We start from the raw sequence: 16,567 nt of genomic DNA, 5'->3' as shown, positions 1-16,567 counted from the left end.
TGTTAATAAGTTAGGGATTACTATGTAAAAATCATTCATTCTGAGTGCTCCTTTTACTAAAATAGTAAAATATATACAAGGGTTGAAACACAACAATACAGGGTCTGACCTGTATAGTCACAGTACAGTGTTACCAACGGCTGTAGACCGGAAGGTAGATAATAAAACAAATGATTTCGTTGACTTTAGAGAATGTGAAAGTACAACATTAATAATGAGTTTCTTAAATTGCATTTTCACTGGAAGTATTTCTTGCAAATAGTTCTCGAAACTGTTTAGCCTGTGAATCCTTTTTCTAATATAAACTATCCACAAATTGCATGCCTGGGAAGGCTTAACCCATTTGGTACCTAGCTGAGCCTCTCAGTGGTATAAAATAGAGATGAAATCATTTTCTTTTAGTCACATAGATGAGAAAACAAAATTAGAAGTCAAACTGTTTTACATTTCTCCGATGACTGCTGAGCTGTGGGTATCTGACTGCCTGGGATAGACATCTAGAGACAAATTATTGCATCTCTACAATTCTCAAAGTCTAAAAGGCCCTTTTTGCCCTGCTAATCTTCCTCTCCAGGGAGGCACTCTGTTTGCCAACCAGGTTCCCAGACTCATGGAGTCCTCTTGCATCCTTGTGCCTTAGTTTATCTCAGAGAGGAACAAGCCTTCCATGACCCCACAGCCATGTTCTGACCAGGCACACTTCTTAGTAATGTTCCTCCGAATTTTCTCTCTCGTTTGCTGGCTCTTTATAAACATTATTTGTATTTGCATGCCTAGACAGCAAATCATGTGCACAACATTTCATGATACCTTTGAATCAAGTTCACTATTTCAAAGTCAACTGAGTGGCCTAACACATAAAGATGACATAAAAAAAGAGAACTCTTCAAATTGTCTCTCGAACCTACCCTGTTCATCCAAATTCGACAAAATGCAATATAGGTGATGTGGCAAATGAAAGACATGTAGGAAAATCTGTCTTTAGTGTTGGGAAACCTGCTTTAAAGTAAAAACGTTTCCGGAGATGCAGAAGTGAGGGTGATGAATGTTAAGTGGGTATGTTTTCACCTTAACTGACTGATCAGAAGACTATTTATAGCCTCCCTGACTGATGTCTCAAGCTGGTAAATCAACAGCAAGGGAGACTATTTCAAGCACATTTATCATTTAAGACAAACAGCCGAGACCGCGCGTGATTATTTTTTATTCATCATATTCGTTCACCTCTGTGTTCGCTCCTTCTCCCTGTTAATAATATCTGTATAAGGCTTCTCAATATTTAATGGTACAGCCTCCCTGCTGCATGCTGATGAGTGTAAGGTCACATGTGTGATCTCGAGAAGGCCAGTTATCTTTGCCAAAAGATGCTAAAAAAAAAAAAGGGAGGGGAGGTGATCTGTATTTCCTAGGGAAGCCTGATTCTATCAGTTCTTTTAGAAACACTATTGTTGGATTCTATGCCATTAAAAAAGAAATCACAGGATGAAAGCTTTTAATGAGATCAGAGCTCAAGACATTTCAATCAAACTGGCCCAACTACACAGAAACTGCTGAGGGGCAGCACAATGGCCAGTATCATAGAACAGCTTGGTTCAGTGTCTCCATGACTCAGTTTACCCTCACCTGCGCCTCATGTACAAGACAGCAACACACAAGAACATCTTACCTGTTCACTCTCTTCGTCATCACTACTTAGCTTAAGGTCATCTTCTAGCATTCTGAAAGAAGGAACAGAGAGATGTAGACACTTAGATTCAAAATCTTCTAATATTGAAACACCACCTTTCAGTAACGTGTATTTGATTTCTATTTCCCCCCCTTGTATTCTAAGTGCTTTTCCTCTGATGTACTTAGGAAAGAGCAGAGAGTCACATCACGAAAACTAACCCTCATGGCAATCACAGGATGAGATGGGGCTCCTTAAGAGTTGGCGGTTGTAGAAAAACAGAACCAAACAGGGGCTGTTCCATGGGAAGCTTAAATTTCGCAATTGTTTGTTCAGGCTTAAGAGCTGGGCTGAGTCCTCAGGCCTGTCTGGGGGGATGCCCATGGTAAAGAAAGTGGAAGAGCAAGCAGAATTCTGCTGAGGGTCATGCAGCCATAGTCTTGAGTCGTAAGTGACGTTCATGAAGGCCTCCTGATGGCCTAAGTGTTGGGGAGGATGCCTACTCCAGGATCTGCTGAGTAGAAGGCAATCAACAGCTGGGTACTTCTGAAGAGTCCACTAGCTACCCCCATGGGACCTGACACGAACAGCAGGTCCATACAGGCCAACAGCAGACCAAGAAGCGCAATGGTATACCCCACTGTTCTTAGTGATGGAAAAGCATTCTTATCAGCGCCACTGCGATTAGTTCTTTATAGAGCAGCTGCTTTCAGATCTGTCCACTGCCAAAGGAATCCTGCTCAGATATGCACTCTCTAAAATGTGCTCTGTGCACGCAGAGCTGTTCTGTCTAAGAGCAGGGAGAGTCCATTGGCGTAGAGCCCAGGGCTCCAGACACTGGTCTGGAAGCTGTGGAGCTCTTGTGTTTAAAGACCTCAATGTCTTCCTTTGAGTCAACTTCTAAAGTCTGCTACCAAATGCGCCTATCCTAGGCAGACAGCTCTATTTTAATGCTATTTCAGTGACTTTGGGGGGGAAAACTGGGGACCAGGGGCTGTCAGGGCATGGACCCAGTTATGAAATGTCTAAGCTTTGGGGGTAGGTGACATATGGCACCCTTGTTCACCCTGTGGAAGGTGAAGGTTATACCTGGAGATCCTGCTTTAGAGTCCATGAGTCTAAGAATTAAAATTGTTTCTCCCATCTCACAATGCAGGAAAAAATAATCCTTTGTATTTGATCAGAATCATTTGGAAAAACAACTGCAATTGAACATGTATGGTTTAGGGCCATTATTTCCTATCCACAGGGAGGATCACAGCATTCATGTTGTACTAGGTGTTCTAAGTGCTCCAGGCAAGATTTAAAGCTACAGGGAGATGTGAGTTGGCTACATGCAAATCCAATGCCATTTTATAGAAGGGACTAGAGTGCATATAGATTTTGGTATCAGAGGAAGGTCCTGGAACCAAACAGTCCTGAATGAATATCAAGAGACAACTGTATTTATTTTTGACAACGTGGCAATAGGGTTTCTGAACAATGAAGAAACTCACAGGGGTGTAAACAAGCTGAGAAATAAAGATGTCACAACAAAGTCTGCAAACCAGCCATGTGCTCTCCTTTAAGACCTTTCTCGATGTCACCTAGTGACTACAGCGATGGTGGGTGGGGGGCTATGTTTTGTAGTGGGTAGCCATTCCAGCTTTGATCTGGAAGTTCCAACCCCCATTGAGACTTCGGCAACTGTCACGCCTACAAGGCGGGGCCAAGGGAGGCGCCGGGGGACCCGAGATCTGGATCGGCGGGCGCTCTCTCTGTTGCGGGACCCTGGACTGGAGAGGTGGACTGAGCAGAGCTCCAGAGAACACCGCTGGACTGTGATACACCTTCCCCAGACTCCGCGACCTACCTATTCCTTAATTTGTAAGTTACGCCATTAAATAAATCTCCTTTTAACTATGTAGAGTGGCCTTAATAATTTCACCAATAATGTTTTACTTCTAAAAGTTGGTTTAGGTCTACAGAAGCCAGTAAACAAGCCTGCTCCAGTATCTAGGGAGGTCTCCCCTGGGGGGTCAGTGGCTGGTCACACAGCTAGAAGTCACTAAGGCAGACTAATGCCAGCAAAGACGTTGATACAAAATACATGATAAAATGAAACTTTTAAAAATCGAGGCCAGGGAGCAGAAGCCTAACCAGAGGTACTGAGAAGTGGAATTTTACATTCTTGATACCCACAGAGCTGCAGACTGCTAGATATAACCAGATGGTGGCTTCACGGTAGAGTCAGGTGCAGGTGACTGAGATCTCTGACATCCACAGGATGTGGGCAGGACATTTTACTACGCAACTGAAGTGACTGAGACTTCATACATTTTTTAACTTCTCTTAAGACAACAGTAAGTCTTTTAAAAAAGATTGTGTGTGTGTGTGTGTAAAAGTGTGTACAGGTGTGCATATTGCAGAAGATGATTCTCTCTTTCTACCATGTGGGTTCTAGGGTTCAGACTCAGATTTTCAGGCTGGGTGGCAAGCACCTGTGCCCACTGAGCCAGACCAAGACAGGGGCCACTGCTCTACTGCTCAGCTTCACCCTATTCAGACCCTGCTGACCTGCACGGCAAACACCTCCACCTCAGGGTGTAATGAGGCTGCTCAGTGAGTGGGGCTTTTAGTTGATGGGATTTTTTTGAGTTACTTGTCATTCGAGGCTCTCTGAAGATCCTTCAATCCTTGATTTAAAGTTCATTTCATTTGCTCCACCTTAATGGCTTTAAAACAAATCTGAGTTTTAATTGAGCTGTTTCTACCACAGGTGCTGCTACTGTGTCTACCGATCTCAGGTTTAAAGCCAGAGACAATGTCTATTAAACACAAACAACGTCTTTATTAAACATATCACATATGCAAATATCCATTCTAGCAATTAGTGTTTCACCATTGCCTATGTCTTAGAGTTTCTACTGAAAGACCCTCACCCTTCAGGCTTACACCCCTCAAGTCCCAGGAAAATAAGGAACTAAAAAGAAAACTAGTTCCAAGGGCCACCTGACTCAGCCATGATTCAACCACCCCTGTAACAATGTAACAATGTAAAGAGATCTCTGTTAAGAGATGCGCTCAACTGTGACTGGGATAGTTGCAAGTGTTCCAGGAAGAACCACTGTGACCTCTGTGTAAACTCCACTCCCGCCCTGATACCCCCCTTGAGGTTTCGGGAAAAATGTGCACACTGACGTAACTGTACCCCCTCTGTGATCACTCTGTGACCAGACCATGATCTTATGAAATTAGCCTCTAGACATAAATCAATCAAAATGAAATTGTATGGGAATTGTAATCTTATGGCTTTTGTGGGTTTTTCCTTTAAAAGTACCTATGTGGCTGTAGTGTGATGCGACTCTTGCTCTTTGGAGCAGAGGAGCCTGACTGTACAGCCGCATTAATAAACACCTCTTGCTGTTGTATCAACTGGATCGGAGTCTGGGTTCTTGGGGCGCCCCCTCGAGAAGGTAGTACCCTGGGTCTGGGGTCTATCACTATGGTGGTGATAAAACACCATGACCAAAAAGCAACTTGGGGAAGAAAGCTTGTAGTCCATCATCCAGGGAAGTCAAGGCAGGAACTCAAGGTAGAAACCTGGGGCAGGAGCTGAGGCAGAGGCCATAGGGGAGTGCTGCTTACTGGCTTGCTCCTCATGGCTTACTCAGTGTACTTTCAAATACTATCCAGGATTACCAGTCCAGGGGTGGCAACCCCTACAGTGAGCTAGACCCTCCCACATCAATCCATTAATCAAGAAAATGCCCATCAGTCTTGCCCACAGGTCAGTCTTGTGGGGGCGTTCTCTCAGTGGAGATTCCTTTTCCCCAAATAACTCTGTGTCAAGTTGACATAAAACTAGCTAGCACAATTTGCTATTGATACCTGCCGGGGAAGGGAAAATCAGTTTTCTCTAATGGAGTATCAGTTGGTATATCAACACAGTCCAGAGCAGGCCCGGTGCCCAAGAGTAGCTGACCAACACAAAAAGAACTCCATTTGGGCACGTGTGCTTTTTGTTGTGGTATGGTTTGATTCTATAGGTTTTGCTTTCCCCTTTTTATTTGGGGGGAAAGAGAAGTGGGGAAGGAGGGATAGAGAGCGAGCTGGGTAAGTAGGGAAGAAGAAAGAATATGATCAAAGTATATGAAATTAAAAAAAAAAAAAAACCTAGCCAGCACAGCCTACCTGTTAGACAGCTACCCCTTTACAGGCATTCCTAAGCAGTACACTCCATGCCTTAGAACACTGGAGGGAATATTAGGCATCTCATTTCATTCTTTCTGAAGTCTTGTGCTCTGCTGGTTACTGCTACCACTTGGCTGGGTAATTTTCATCAACAAGTGATCGCCTTCCCATCTGTAGTTATTTGGAACAACTCTGCGTATAGCATTCGGGGGGACTGGGAGCTGAGACGGCTAGAGAAGATCCTGTGGGGCGGTTGATGGCCACGCACATCCTAGATGAAGATGGATGAAGTGACTTGGCCTGGAGGCAAGTGGAGAGCGCAGGATCAAGACAGGGTGGTTTAGATAACCTAGCCGTGTCCAGTGGGAATGTATTCTGTTCCAGGGATCTATACATAGTTTAAAGCAGTTTGGTTCACAGTGAGGTGGTGTTTGCTCACATGTATCTCCTTCCCAGGACCTGTTCTGGCTGCTAGTGAAACCTCCATGGCCCGCTCCTGCCACGCCCATCCCCCCCAATGGAAAAAGTAACGGTTTCTTCTATTCACCTGCTTGTCTGTTTTCACTGGAGAAAAGGGCAGCTGATGGTCTCTCTCCTTCCTTATTGAGTGCACCTGCTACAAAGACCTGTCCTCTTTCAAGAACTGCATCTCATTCCCAACCTTATACGATCCTCACAAAAGCCAATCCCAGGTAAGATATGGGATGAGTGTATGTATCCGTAATTCAATCAACTGCCTTTCCTGATAGCATCTCTATCTACATGTCATTAATGAAGAGAAATCAAAGGAGATGAGACTTAGGAGAGGAAGCAGTCGGAGGCATGGTGTGAGAGTTGAGGGTGAAAGACTGAGTCTAACGGCCGCTGTCCAGCTGGCCTGCATTTCAGTTTGACACCTGCCACTGACCAGCTCTCAGAGTGCTGGAAAGTCATTTACTCTCTTGGGATATAGTTGGCACAATGCTAAAGAAACCGCTGGATAAGATGGCCTCTGTCTCCTCTTAATGCTCTGAGTCCACTGGCTACTTCCCTTTATCAAAGTCCAGGCAGACTGTTGGAGAAAGAGAGCATCTAGTTAGCAGGAGGCCAACAAGCAACCAACATTGGGCATTTAGTCCAACAGCCTATAAGGAACTGTATCCTGCCAGTATCCACAGCAGTGAGTCTGGGGGTAGATCTTTCTCCAGTCAAGCCTTGGGATGACCTCAGTCCTGGCTGGTAATATGTTTGCAGCCCCTGACAGCCCCTAAGCCAGAGGAGCCAGCTAAGTCAGACTCAGATTCTTCACTCACGGAATAGCAATATAAGGGATGCTGTCTTGAGCTACTAAGTTGAGGGGTAATTTGTTAGGCATCAATAAATAACTGGTATGTTAGTAGATAGCAGTAAGTATTTAGTATGTCTCTACTTGAAGCCTGCCCCCAGTGACCTGAGGTGAACCTTTGTAGCCACCACTCAAGACATCCAACATTAGAAATAATGTGAGACATTTCCTACTAGTGCTATTAAAGATAAGTAGGTGAGACTAATACATTCTATTTATGTCAATATGGTATTTCAGTATCATAACATACATGTTTGTAAAGTGCTCAACAGGTATATGTGGCTATCGGGTAACATAGGTTCATTTTTTTTTTTTTTTTTTGGTCAGAAGGCAAGGGTGTTCAAATTCCCAGAATGCCCTCAGTCTTTTTGTCCCAGATCTCTTACACTCCTGATAGGGTGCACGGGACAAGCCTGAGGAAGGGATGACTTTCCAGTGTGTAGTAGCTAAGAGGAGCAGAAGGCACATTTCCATCGACAGTTCCCTGTGCTCATCAGCATCCTAGCAGCTCCTGGTGTCTGAGTCAAATGTGTCACTGACTCATCTTGCTGTGAATTCAAATGATACACACCACACCACACCACACCACAGTGTACCTGTCAACTCTGACCGCACAGAAGCATCTGGAAACAGCAACCAAGATAACTACAAGTGGACCACAGGAGGGTGGGCACTGGACTTAGGAGCCTGTCCTTGGAGAACAGACCAGTAGGTGAACTTGTAAACACATCTTGTTCCTTGTTACCTGCACTGGATTTCTCCTGGACGTGAGAAAGGCATGGTAGACACTGGGACTATTTGAAATTCTTAGCTTTTTTTAACTGCATATTTTCAAGTGCGTCACTTGTTCTCTTCATTTGGAATTAGAATTCTAGCCACTGGAGCTGGCAGCCTGAAAAGAATCGGTTTGAAAAGAGGATAGGAACATGGGGGCCCCCTTTCCTTGAGCATCCCATAGTCCTTCCACCTAACCCCCCAAAAAAAACCCACAAGTGCCACATGCTGTTTGTGTGCTTGTGAAAATGTGAAGACATTCCATCTTTTCCATTTAGGGCAGCGCAGACCACTGTGATGAGGTTGCATCCCCGAACACATTAGACTTTAAAATTGCTTCTTTCTGAAGGAATTACAGGAAAAGAGGGCTGTGCATACTCTATCATTTCGATCAAAAGACAACAGAGGCTTAGAAACAGCACTTTCATAGGAAATGCTTTCTCTGTAAGACGGTTTTTAACTTCCTATCTTTGTTACACCGACTTCTAGAAAATGAGTTTCTGAACTTGGTGTTGCTGGTATTAGAGGACTGAGTTTCTAAGGACAAGTGCATGTAAACATGGTAGGTATAAGAATATGGTCCTTTCCTGGGCAGACAATAGAGGAGAGTTTAGAGGGTCCAGGCTAGGAACATAAAATGCACTTGGCTGTACAGATCCAGTGATGAACATTTCTTTACTAGATCCTCACTGAAGAGGAACCTGTACTTAACCAGAGGGGTATTCATACATATTCATCTAGCTCAACTCTGTGATGTTGCATATTAACTACTATCAGTTAATTAATAAGCTTGGTACCTGTTCTGCTTGTTAACTAATGATCTGTTTAATTGGTAACGCTTGATGGTAAATGTGCATTGGCGTTAGGAGGGTCATATATACTTAGGCTAAGATTTGTTTCTTAGTTTTGAAATACCAGTTTCTGCATTTTTGTGGCTGTTGTTATTGACATGTTAATTGTGAAGAGAGTCCCTAATTAAGGGATTTGTTTGAACAGGTAAGCTGTTAGAATTAGGAAAGAGGACAAAACATAATCTCTCAATTAACAAATTTATGCACTTTAAGCTCTATCAGGGTGCCTGAGAATGCCACCACACAGTCATTACTAAGCTTTACTGCACATTGGAATCACTTGGGAATCTTTAAAGCATTTTGATACTGGCTTCCACTCTTCCTGCATATTCTGATTTGATAGGTCTGGAGTGCAATCTGGGTTTCCAGACTGTTTAAAGTTCCCTTGGTGATTCTAAACTGTAATGAGGGTTAAGAACACTATCGACAGGATGAAACTGACTGAACCGGAAGAGCTAAAGGATAGCTCCTGACTGTGGATAAAGTCCTCACCTCTAAGGTTTAGTTGGTCCATTAATAAATTAGGATGGATGATAGTCAAGACTCAAAAGAGACAATTTAGGTAAAAATATATGTCACCTCCACATGCTTGCAGGGGTGCTCAACCAAGGTTTAGGACAGCCTATGGTGCTTCTAAACATTCTGACTAGAGGGCCCCACCTCCCTAGAGGTTCTGGTTCCACTGGACTGGCCACAGGTATCAGTATTTTTGATGAACTCCCGTGGTCAACCCATTTGTTAAAACCTAATCACCAGTGTTGTGGTATGAAAATATAAGAGCACCGGGAGGTGATTAGGTTATGAGAACAGGGCTATCATGAATGGGATTATTGTCCTTATAAAGAATCCCAGGGCTGGGCATGCCAACACAGTGGTAGACTGCTTGTGTATCTTATACAAGATCCTAGGTTCAATCTCCAGTTCTCAGCAACAGAAAACCAAGCAAAGTGCCCAAAGAGATTTATCATATGAGGACTCAACAAATAGGTACTACCTATGAACTAGAAAGTGGACCTTCACCAGATGTTCAGTCTAGTTCCTTGACCTTTGACTCCCTAGCCTCTGTTTTGTAAGCTATCTAGTCTAAGGTACTTTCTAACATATTTTGTTATAAAAGTCTAAACGGACTGAGGCACACACATCCAAAATAACTTAGCAGTAACTGAGACTCCCTGTCTGGATTCTCACTGGATTACTATCTCACTTCTGCACTGACGCCATTGGTAATCCATAGGTAGGACAAAATGACTCATTCTGCACCTGATTTTGTGTATAACTAGTGCACCATGCTAGAACTGTGTATGGACTCACTTGATTTTGCTGTTCCCTCATCTTCTATTTGAGTAAGAGTGTGTTAGGGCTAGGGCTGTAGCCTTAGTGGCAGGGAACTTGCTTGGCTTGCAAAGTCCTTCAGTTCTATCCCTCCTGAATTTTAAAGTGAAAAAAAGAGACAATGCTCAAAAGGAAGCATTGTGTTTTCTCAGTATAACCCCATCATTACCAGTTAATCAACTTAGGGATTGTGACACAGGTTAGAATTCTACAGGAGTTGTTTGCAGAAACCATGGGCAGCGCAGGAGAATCTGACATCATTTCCTGGCCTGCTCTTGAGCTTATAGGAGGACACAGAGATTATCTGGATTATCATGCCTTCTCCTGGCTGGAGAAGTCTTCCAAGTTTCTTCAAGACCAAACAGCGCAACATATGGCATTTCAGGCATGTGAAGACTCAACACCATTCCCCCTGTGTCACAAGGGCTAGGGGCCTGGGGACTACATTTCCCACAAGCCCCATCAGCGCAGTTTCTATTTAGGTGTCGCCACTGAGAGAGGCACGTGAAGAGTGCTTGGAAGGTCAGAGAGTAAAGACCACTCTTGCTCCCAGGGCAGAGAAGCAGCTGCACTAGCTTCAGCATATGGCTGCCTTGACTCCCATAGAGGGCTCCAGCATCCCTCGGTGAAAAACACTTGCAGGTATGGTAGGCATCTGAGATTACTGCTAGCAGTTTTCTGCGGTTCCTGTATTTACTGCTTCTCTGTAATGACTTTCCAATTACCAACTCCTCCCCATTGGCTCCCTGACCTAAGATTCCCTCGCCCTCCTGATGAGCGTGGAAGCCACCAATTCTTTATGTCAGTGTCTTTCTACTTGAAAGACCTGCAGCGGCTTCTCTTGTCCAGATTAAACCCTGACCCACATATAGAACAAACAGCAAGAGGTTCGGAACCAGAAAGCCTGATGTAATACTTCATATCCCCACTCTGTCACGCACCAGTTACGTGTTCCTGTCCAAAGAACTTAAAAGTGCTCTGCCTCAGTTTCCTTGTCTATAAGGTAAGAAACCAAAAATGTTGGCCTTCTAGGACTGCTGTGAGAATTCTATGGAGAAACAAAGCACATTATACAGTATTTAGCACATAGTAACCACACATAAGCATTTGATATTATGACAGGTATTTTATTACCCAATTCATATTGTCAGTAACTGTACCTCAGTTTAGGTCCATTTTCTCATTTCTAGCACAGATCATAGATAGCTAATTTCCTCACTATTTCCAAAGAGCACATTTTAGGAGCCCAAACCAGGAAGTTGCAAAAGTCTCTGTCTCACTGTTGATCGGGGGCAGGCAGGAAAGAAACCTTGTGAGGTGATAAACAGGACGGACCAGGGCCGTCTCTTTCTTCCTTGGCAGGCAATCACGGCCCTGTTCTCTCTCTTTGTAGGCATATTCTCTGGTGTGTAAGTCTCCAGTATTCTATAATTCTCTTCCGTGTCTGCTATAAATTCTTTGGTATCCTTCTCAAGCTGCCCTTGAACTAGCTCTGCAGCAAAGGATAGCCTTGAACTCTTGATCCTCCTGCCTCTGAAGAGTCACAGTAGGACATAGCCCATTCACCACACAGGCTATATCAAGATTAGCTCCAGTGAGAGAACTGCCAGCTGTAATGGTTTGGGTCAGAAATGTTCCCTACAGATGGTGTGTGGAAATACTTGGTCCCTGGCTGGTATGCTATGGAAGGCTGTGGAACTCTTGGGACAAGGCTAGCAGAAGGAGGATTTTAGAGCATGCCTTGGGGATTGTTAGTATGGCTGCTTCGGGTTCCCTCTCTGCTTCTTGATCTTCAAGATGTAAAGGAACAGCAGCATCAAGCTCCACGGACCTAGACCGAACCGTTTACCATACTGTCCCCACTATGACACATCATATTCTTTGAAACCTTGAGTAAAAACGCATTGTCCCTTAAGTTGCTTCTGTCAGTCACTTTTGTCATAGCAACAAGAAAGTAACTAATACACCTGTGTTATGAGGAAAGTCCTAATAACTAAGGCCTAACCTGAACCCACTTAATTTGTACCTTCCCCAACTATATCTTGAGGACAAAAAGCCATCTACCTCCTTGCTTTGGATAGTTATGAGGTCATTTAACATTCATCAAAGAGCCTGTAGGCCAGTGAAAGAAATACTCTGAATCTGAGACCTGACCCAGTGAACAAAACACTTTATCCCTGAACCCAGAACCTAAGAAACATGCCCTGACTCTGAAACCAGTGCCAAAGAAACATACTTTGTCCCTAGAATCAGAGTCAGTGAAAGAAATACACCCTGGCCTTAGAGCTAAAAAGCTGAAAAGGGCCAGTGAAAGAAACACAGTTTGGCCCTGAAACCAGAGCCATCTCTGACCAACATCTCTTGACCAATGAAACCAACCAATCCCTGAACAGAAAATCTTCTCCCTGGAGAAACTCCACCCTGAAGAAATCCTGTAATAAAACCTCTGCCTGTCCAGTTGCTGACTGTTCTTTCCCACCCTGGCAGAGGCAGCCACACTCTTGGACTCCTCCTTCCCAAATAACTCTCTTTCTCTAAAGAGTCTTGGGTGAAGATCTTCATCCGCTGGCACAGAACAGAAGAACCTTGCTGAGATGTCCCTTAGGGGACTGAGCAAGGCGCAGCAGAAAAAGTAACAACTTTTCATTGGAGTCGGAGGAGACTGCTGTATTTCTGCAGGGATTTCCCCTTTAGCAGAGCTCTGCTGAAGAAGCAATGTTTTGGGCCGGCAGGAGAGAAGAAGCAGCAGAGCTCTGCTAGGAAGCCCCCTTAAGGGGGAGAGTTTGTGAGGGGCAGAGCTAAGTTCAGCTGTAACGGCTCTCTCCAGGAGGGGAGCAGGAATTGCTATATCTTGTGGGGAGACCATCCCCCACCACACCCCAGCTTCAGGTATATCCTGGCTTCCCGAACAGTCAGGATACCTTTCCCTCCAGAGCTTACAGAGCCCACTGTGGTGACACAGACCTGTACTTGAGGCAGAGGCAGAGGCAGAGGGTAGAGGGTAGAGGCCAGAGACCAGAGACAGACAGGAGGATCATAGCTAGTTTGAGGCTAGCTTGGGCTACAAGAGATACTGTCTCAAAACAACAACTAACCACAATCAACCAAACATCCATTGAAGCTGTCTATCTGCTTTGCCCTGTGCTGTGAGGAGTCTGTGATGGGATGCATCTGGAACTGGATTCTCCCAAGACACAGCCACCAAGTGGTCTAGGTCCTGGAATCCAGACCCTCAGCACGTTCTGCTTCTTGTGATTTGGAAGCTTTTGCACTGATCCACTAATCCTCTCTGCTGCAAATGTAATAAACTTGTCATTTAAATGTAAAGAGGAGAAAAAGACTTTTATGATCCATATTAAAGAAAATGCATCCTATTAGCCATTCATTGGACTTGGAGATTGGTATATGATCCTCTAACTAAGGCATTCTCATGAATTTGGCTTTAATGCTAACACTTTTGTAATATGTTGCATATTATGGTTGCTACTTTCAGAATTTTTCATTATAAAAGTAATCCAGGTGGCCTGAATATATAAAACTACAATTTGAAAAAAAAATCTCATATATGGAAGGACTAATTCAGCACTTAAAAAAAAAAGTGAATAGACTTGAAAATTAGGTCAGGTATATTAAGCGTCCCAAACCCATCATCAGCTATATACAACTGGCTTTCACCAAGGGAAGTATGATGCTCAGTCAACAGGAATCATTTTCCAGCATCTTTTTTTTTTTGGGGGGGGGGAGGTCAGCTTAAAGTAAAACAGACACATCAAACAATCTACATAAATTAAGCCCCATAACACTGATTACAGACAAGGGTCTTATTACAGGGTTGTAAGCAGGGTCCCCTGGACCAGCTGAAGCCTCCTGAAGCTGATCTTCTTTGCACTGGCCGTATTGAGGGTGAAGCAGAGCACAGCTGCAGCACCCACCATTTGCTACCTATCCCACATTTTTATATATTCATTGTTGGACTTCCAGAGTGCAGAAAGGAATCTCAAGTGCCAAGAAAATAAATCATGCAGAAAATGTTAAGTGGGCCTGCGGATCTCAGGGACAGATCCTGACTGCGGAATAGCAGCGCTTCTACCTGCTGCCTGCGAAAACAATCAGGCAGTCTTGAACACAGCGATTATCCTGGAAAGTACGGCATAAATCCTGTCTAAATGGGTCTGTTCATTGATGGAGGACAGGAGGCAAGGAGTGAAAACAGGATCGCAGTTCAAAATGCTTGTTTTCCTGGTTTTAGTGAGTCAAGAACCTTGGGGAATATGTTTTGATTAAAATAGCAGTAAATCAATTGCTTTAAGGTGCACACTAAGTACTATCTATAGGTAAAGCTTATCTTTGAAAACCCTTTCCATTTTAGGCACACTTCTCAACCCCTAGGACTAAGGGCGCCAGCTAGCTTATTCCTTTCTGAGTGAGCATGTAGAGTCCCTCCTGTGGTGCGACATGGTTTTCCTTCCTGCCTACTGTAACATGTTTCTCTACACCCATACTGTTGGCACTGGTTGTGAGAAATCACACTGCATCTTGAGGGGCTACTCAAATTCTACCCCATTCTAATAGGTTTGTAAGCACTTACAACCTACAATTGTACCAACTACAGATAAATAAAAACTCTTAAAAAGAGCAACAATGATCCCGAAGGAATGATGTTACTGGGAGTTTTCAGTTACAGTGCGAACTCCTCTGGTAAACAACTGTACCTTCACCTTACATCCCTGCAGCAGATGCTCTTAAACATGACCCCGAGGGTCTGATGGAAATGCAGAGATGGGCATGTCCAATTGACACCAAACAGCCTTGCTTCTCATGGATCCTTAGCACAGGATTTTGGCCTGCTGAGAGCAGAGCCTCAGCAGCTTCTACCTGATATCACTGTCATCATCCTTGGTTTTTCTCCACCTTATACTTTGAGGCAGGGTCTCTCACTTAATCTCAGGGCTTACAGATTCAGCTAGCCTAGCTACCTACCTTGTTCTGGGGAATCCCTTGTCTCTGCCTCCTGAGCTCTGGGACTGCAGGGGAAGCTGCCACATGTAAGACGGGAATTTCAACTCTTATCCCTGAGCTTGTGCAGCAAGAACATTACCTGATGAGCCCCACACCCAGCCCCATCAAAAACTTTAAATGAGTTCCTTGAGTATTCTAAGTGTGGAATATGAAACTCAGAATAAATAGAAGGCTCTAGAAGACCCTGAAATACAATAACTTGCATGGCAAAGATAAGTGTTCTTAACACAAATTTACTTCTTGCTGTTGTGGTAATTTCATCATTGTCACGCATTTTTACATTTTAAATAAATAGCAAAATGAATAGGAACAGGCATTTTCTAAGTATGTTTTTTTTTTTTTTTTTTCCTTTATGGTACTGCAGATTGAATCCAGGGCCGGAACTTGCTAGGCAAGCACTCCCCTGAGCTACATACACCTCCACTATCATATTCACTGATTCCATTTGGCCAATGACAGGCTACAGAAGTGCTACCTAAACAGAAGTGCCCTTTAGGACAGCCCAGAGGGAACGCTCTCTGCCCTCAGTGTGATGCTGGAAACCTTTAGGCTGAGCTGTGCCCCATGGGAGAGGCTGTGGGAGTTTGCCTGCAAGATGGAGAGGTGTCGGGGTCTTCCGAATTTAGGGTCCAGCACAGAGCATGGACACATGGAGGTTTAAAGAGAAAACAGAAACTAGTGGGTCAACTGTTGTTATTTTAAAAGAAACTTTTGCAAGTTTTAGATTTCTAGGTATGTTTTGAAGACAACACAGACTTCTTAAACATATACTGTCCTATAACCACAATGATATATATTAGGATGTTATGGCTTTAGGACAGTATGAGAGTTCAAAACATGACAAGCTAACCAACACTTTACTAACAAGCCTTGTGTTTAGTGATCTGCCTAAGCTACAGGCTAATGTGCTCTGAGCATGGCTAAAATTGATAATGCTAAGACATGATGACAGGTAACATAGGTGTATTATTTACATTTCTCACAGGGTATTTTTGACCTGTGATGGGTTTTCTGGGGCACAGCCCATCCTAAGTTAGGGACTGTTCATACTCAGAACCCGATTTCCATTCCTGTCAAGATCTAACACTGAGGATGCATTTGGCACAAATAAGATAATACTGATACACTGACTGAAGTCCAAACCTAACTCCAATTTATTACTTCTTACCTAGTGGTCCCTTTATGCTCTTTCTCTGCTTTGGGGAGTGGTGAACACTATGTTTCTCTTTAACTGAGCTGTCCTCAAACTCTCCTACCTCAGCCTCCTAAGTGCTGAGATCGCACACGTCAGTCACGACTCCTGGCTCTATTGTTCCCTTTCTGTCCCAGGCTCTCCCCCAGACAGAATGCTATATTTAGTCACCATGTCTGGATAGGGTCCTCTAATTGTGATAGCCTCTTAGTCTTGTCTGGTTTTTAATGTTTTTG

The 16,567-nt window shown here is 43.9% G+C and overlaps 1 protein-coding gene across 3 annotated transcripts in view; it reads right to left on the bottom strand.

Moving 5' to 3' along the window:
- Positions 1-16,567, bottom strand: part of Aff3 (ALF transcription elongation factor 3) — a 480,672-nt gene that overhangs the window by 95,618 nt on the left and 368,487 nt on the right. For all 3 annotated transcript variants that reach the window (XM_052745091.1, XM_052745092.1, XM_052745093.1), the window contains one exon: positions 1,667-1,718. In XM_052745091.1, the coding sequence (XP_052601051.1) occupies positions 1,667-1,718 (52 nt within the window). The remainder of the gene's footprint in view (positions 1-1,666; positions 1,719-16,567) is intronic.

This window comes from Peromyscus californicus, unplaced genomic scaffold, assembly GCF_007827085.1.
Source record: "Peromyscus californicus insignis strain IS unplaced genomic scaffold, ASM782708v3 Scaffold_19__1_contigs__length_69161282, whole genome shotgun sequence".
In the NCBI taxonomy this organism is placed as follows: Eukaryota; Metazoa; Chordata; class Mammalia; order Rodentia; family Cricetidae; genus Peromyscus; species Peromyscus californicus.
This window is presented reverse-complemented; position numbering and strand designations above follow the sequence as displayed.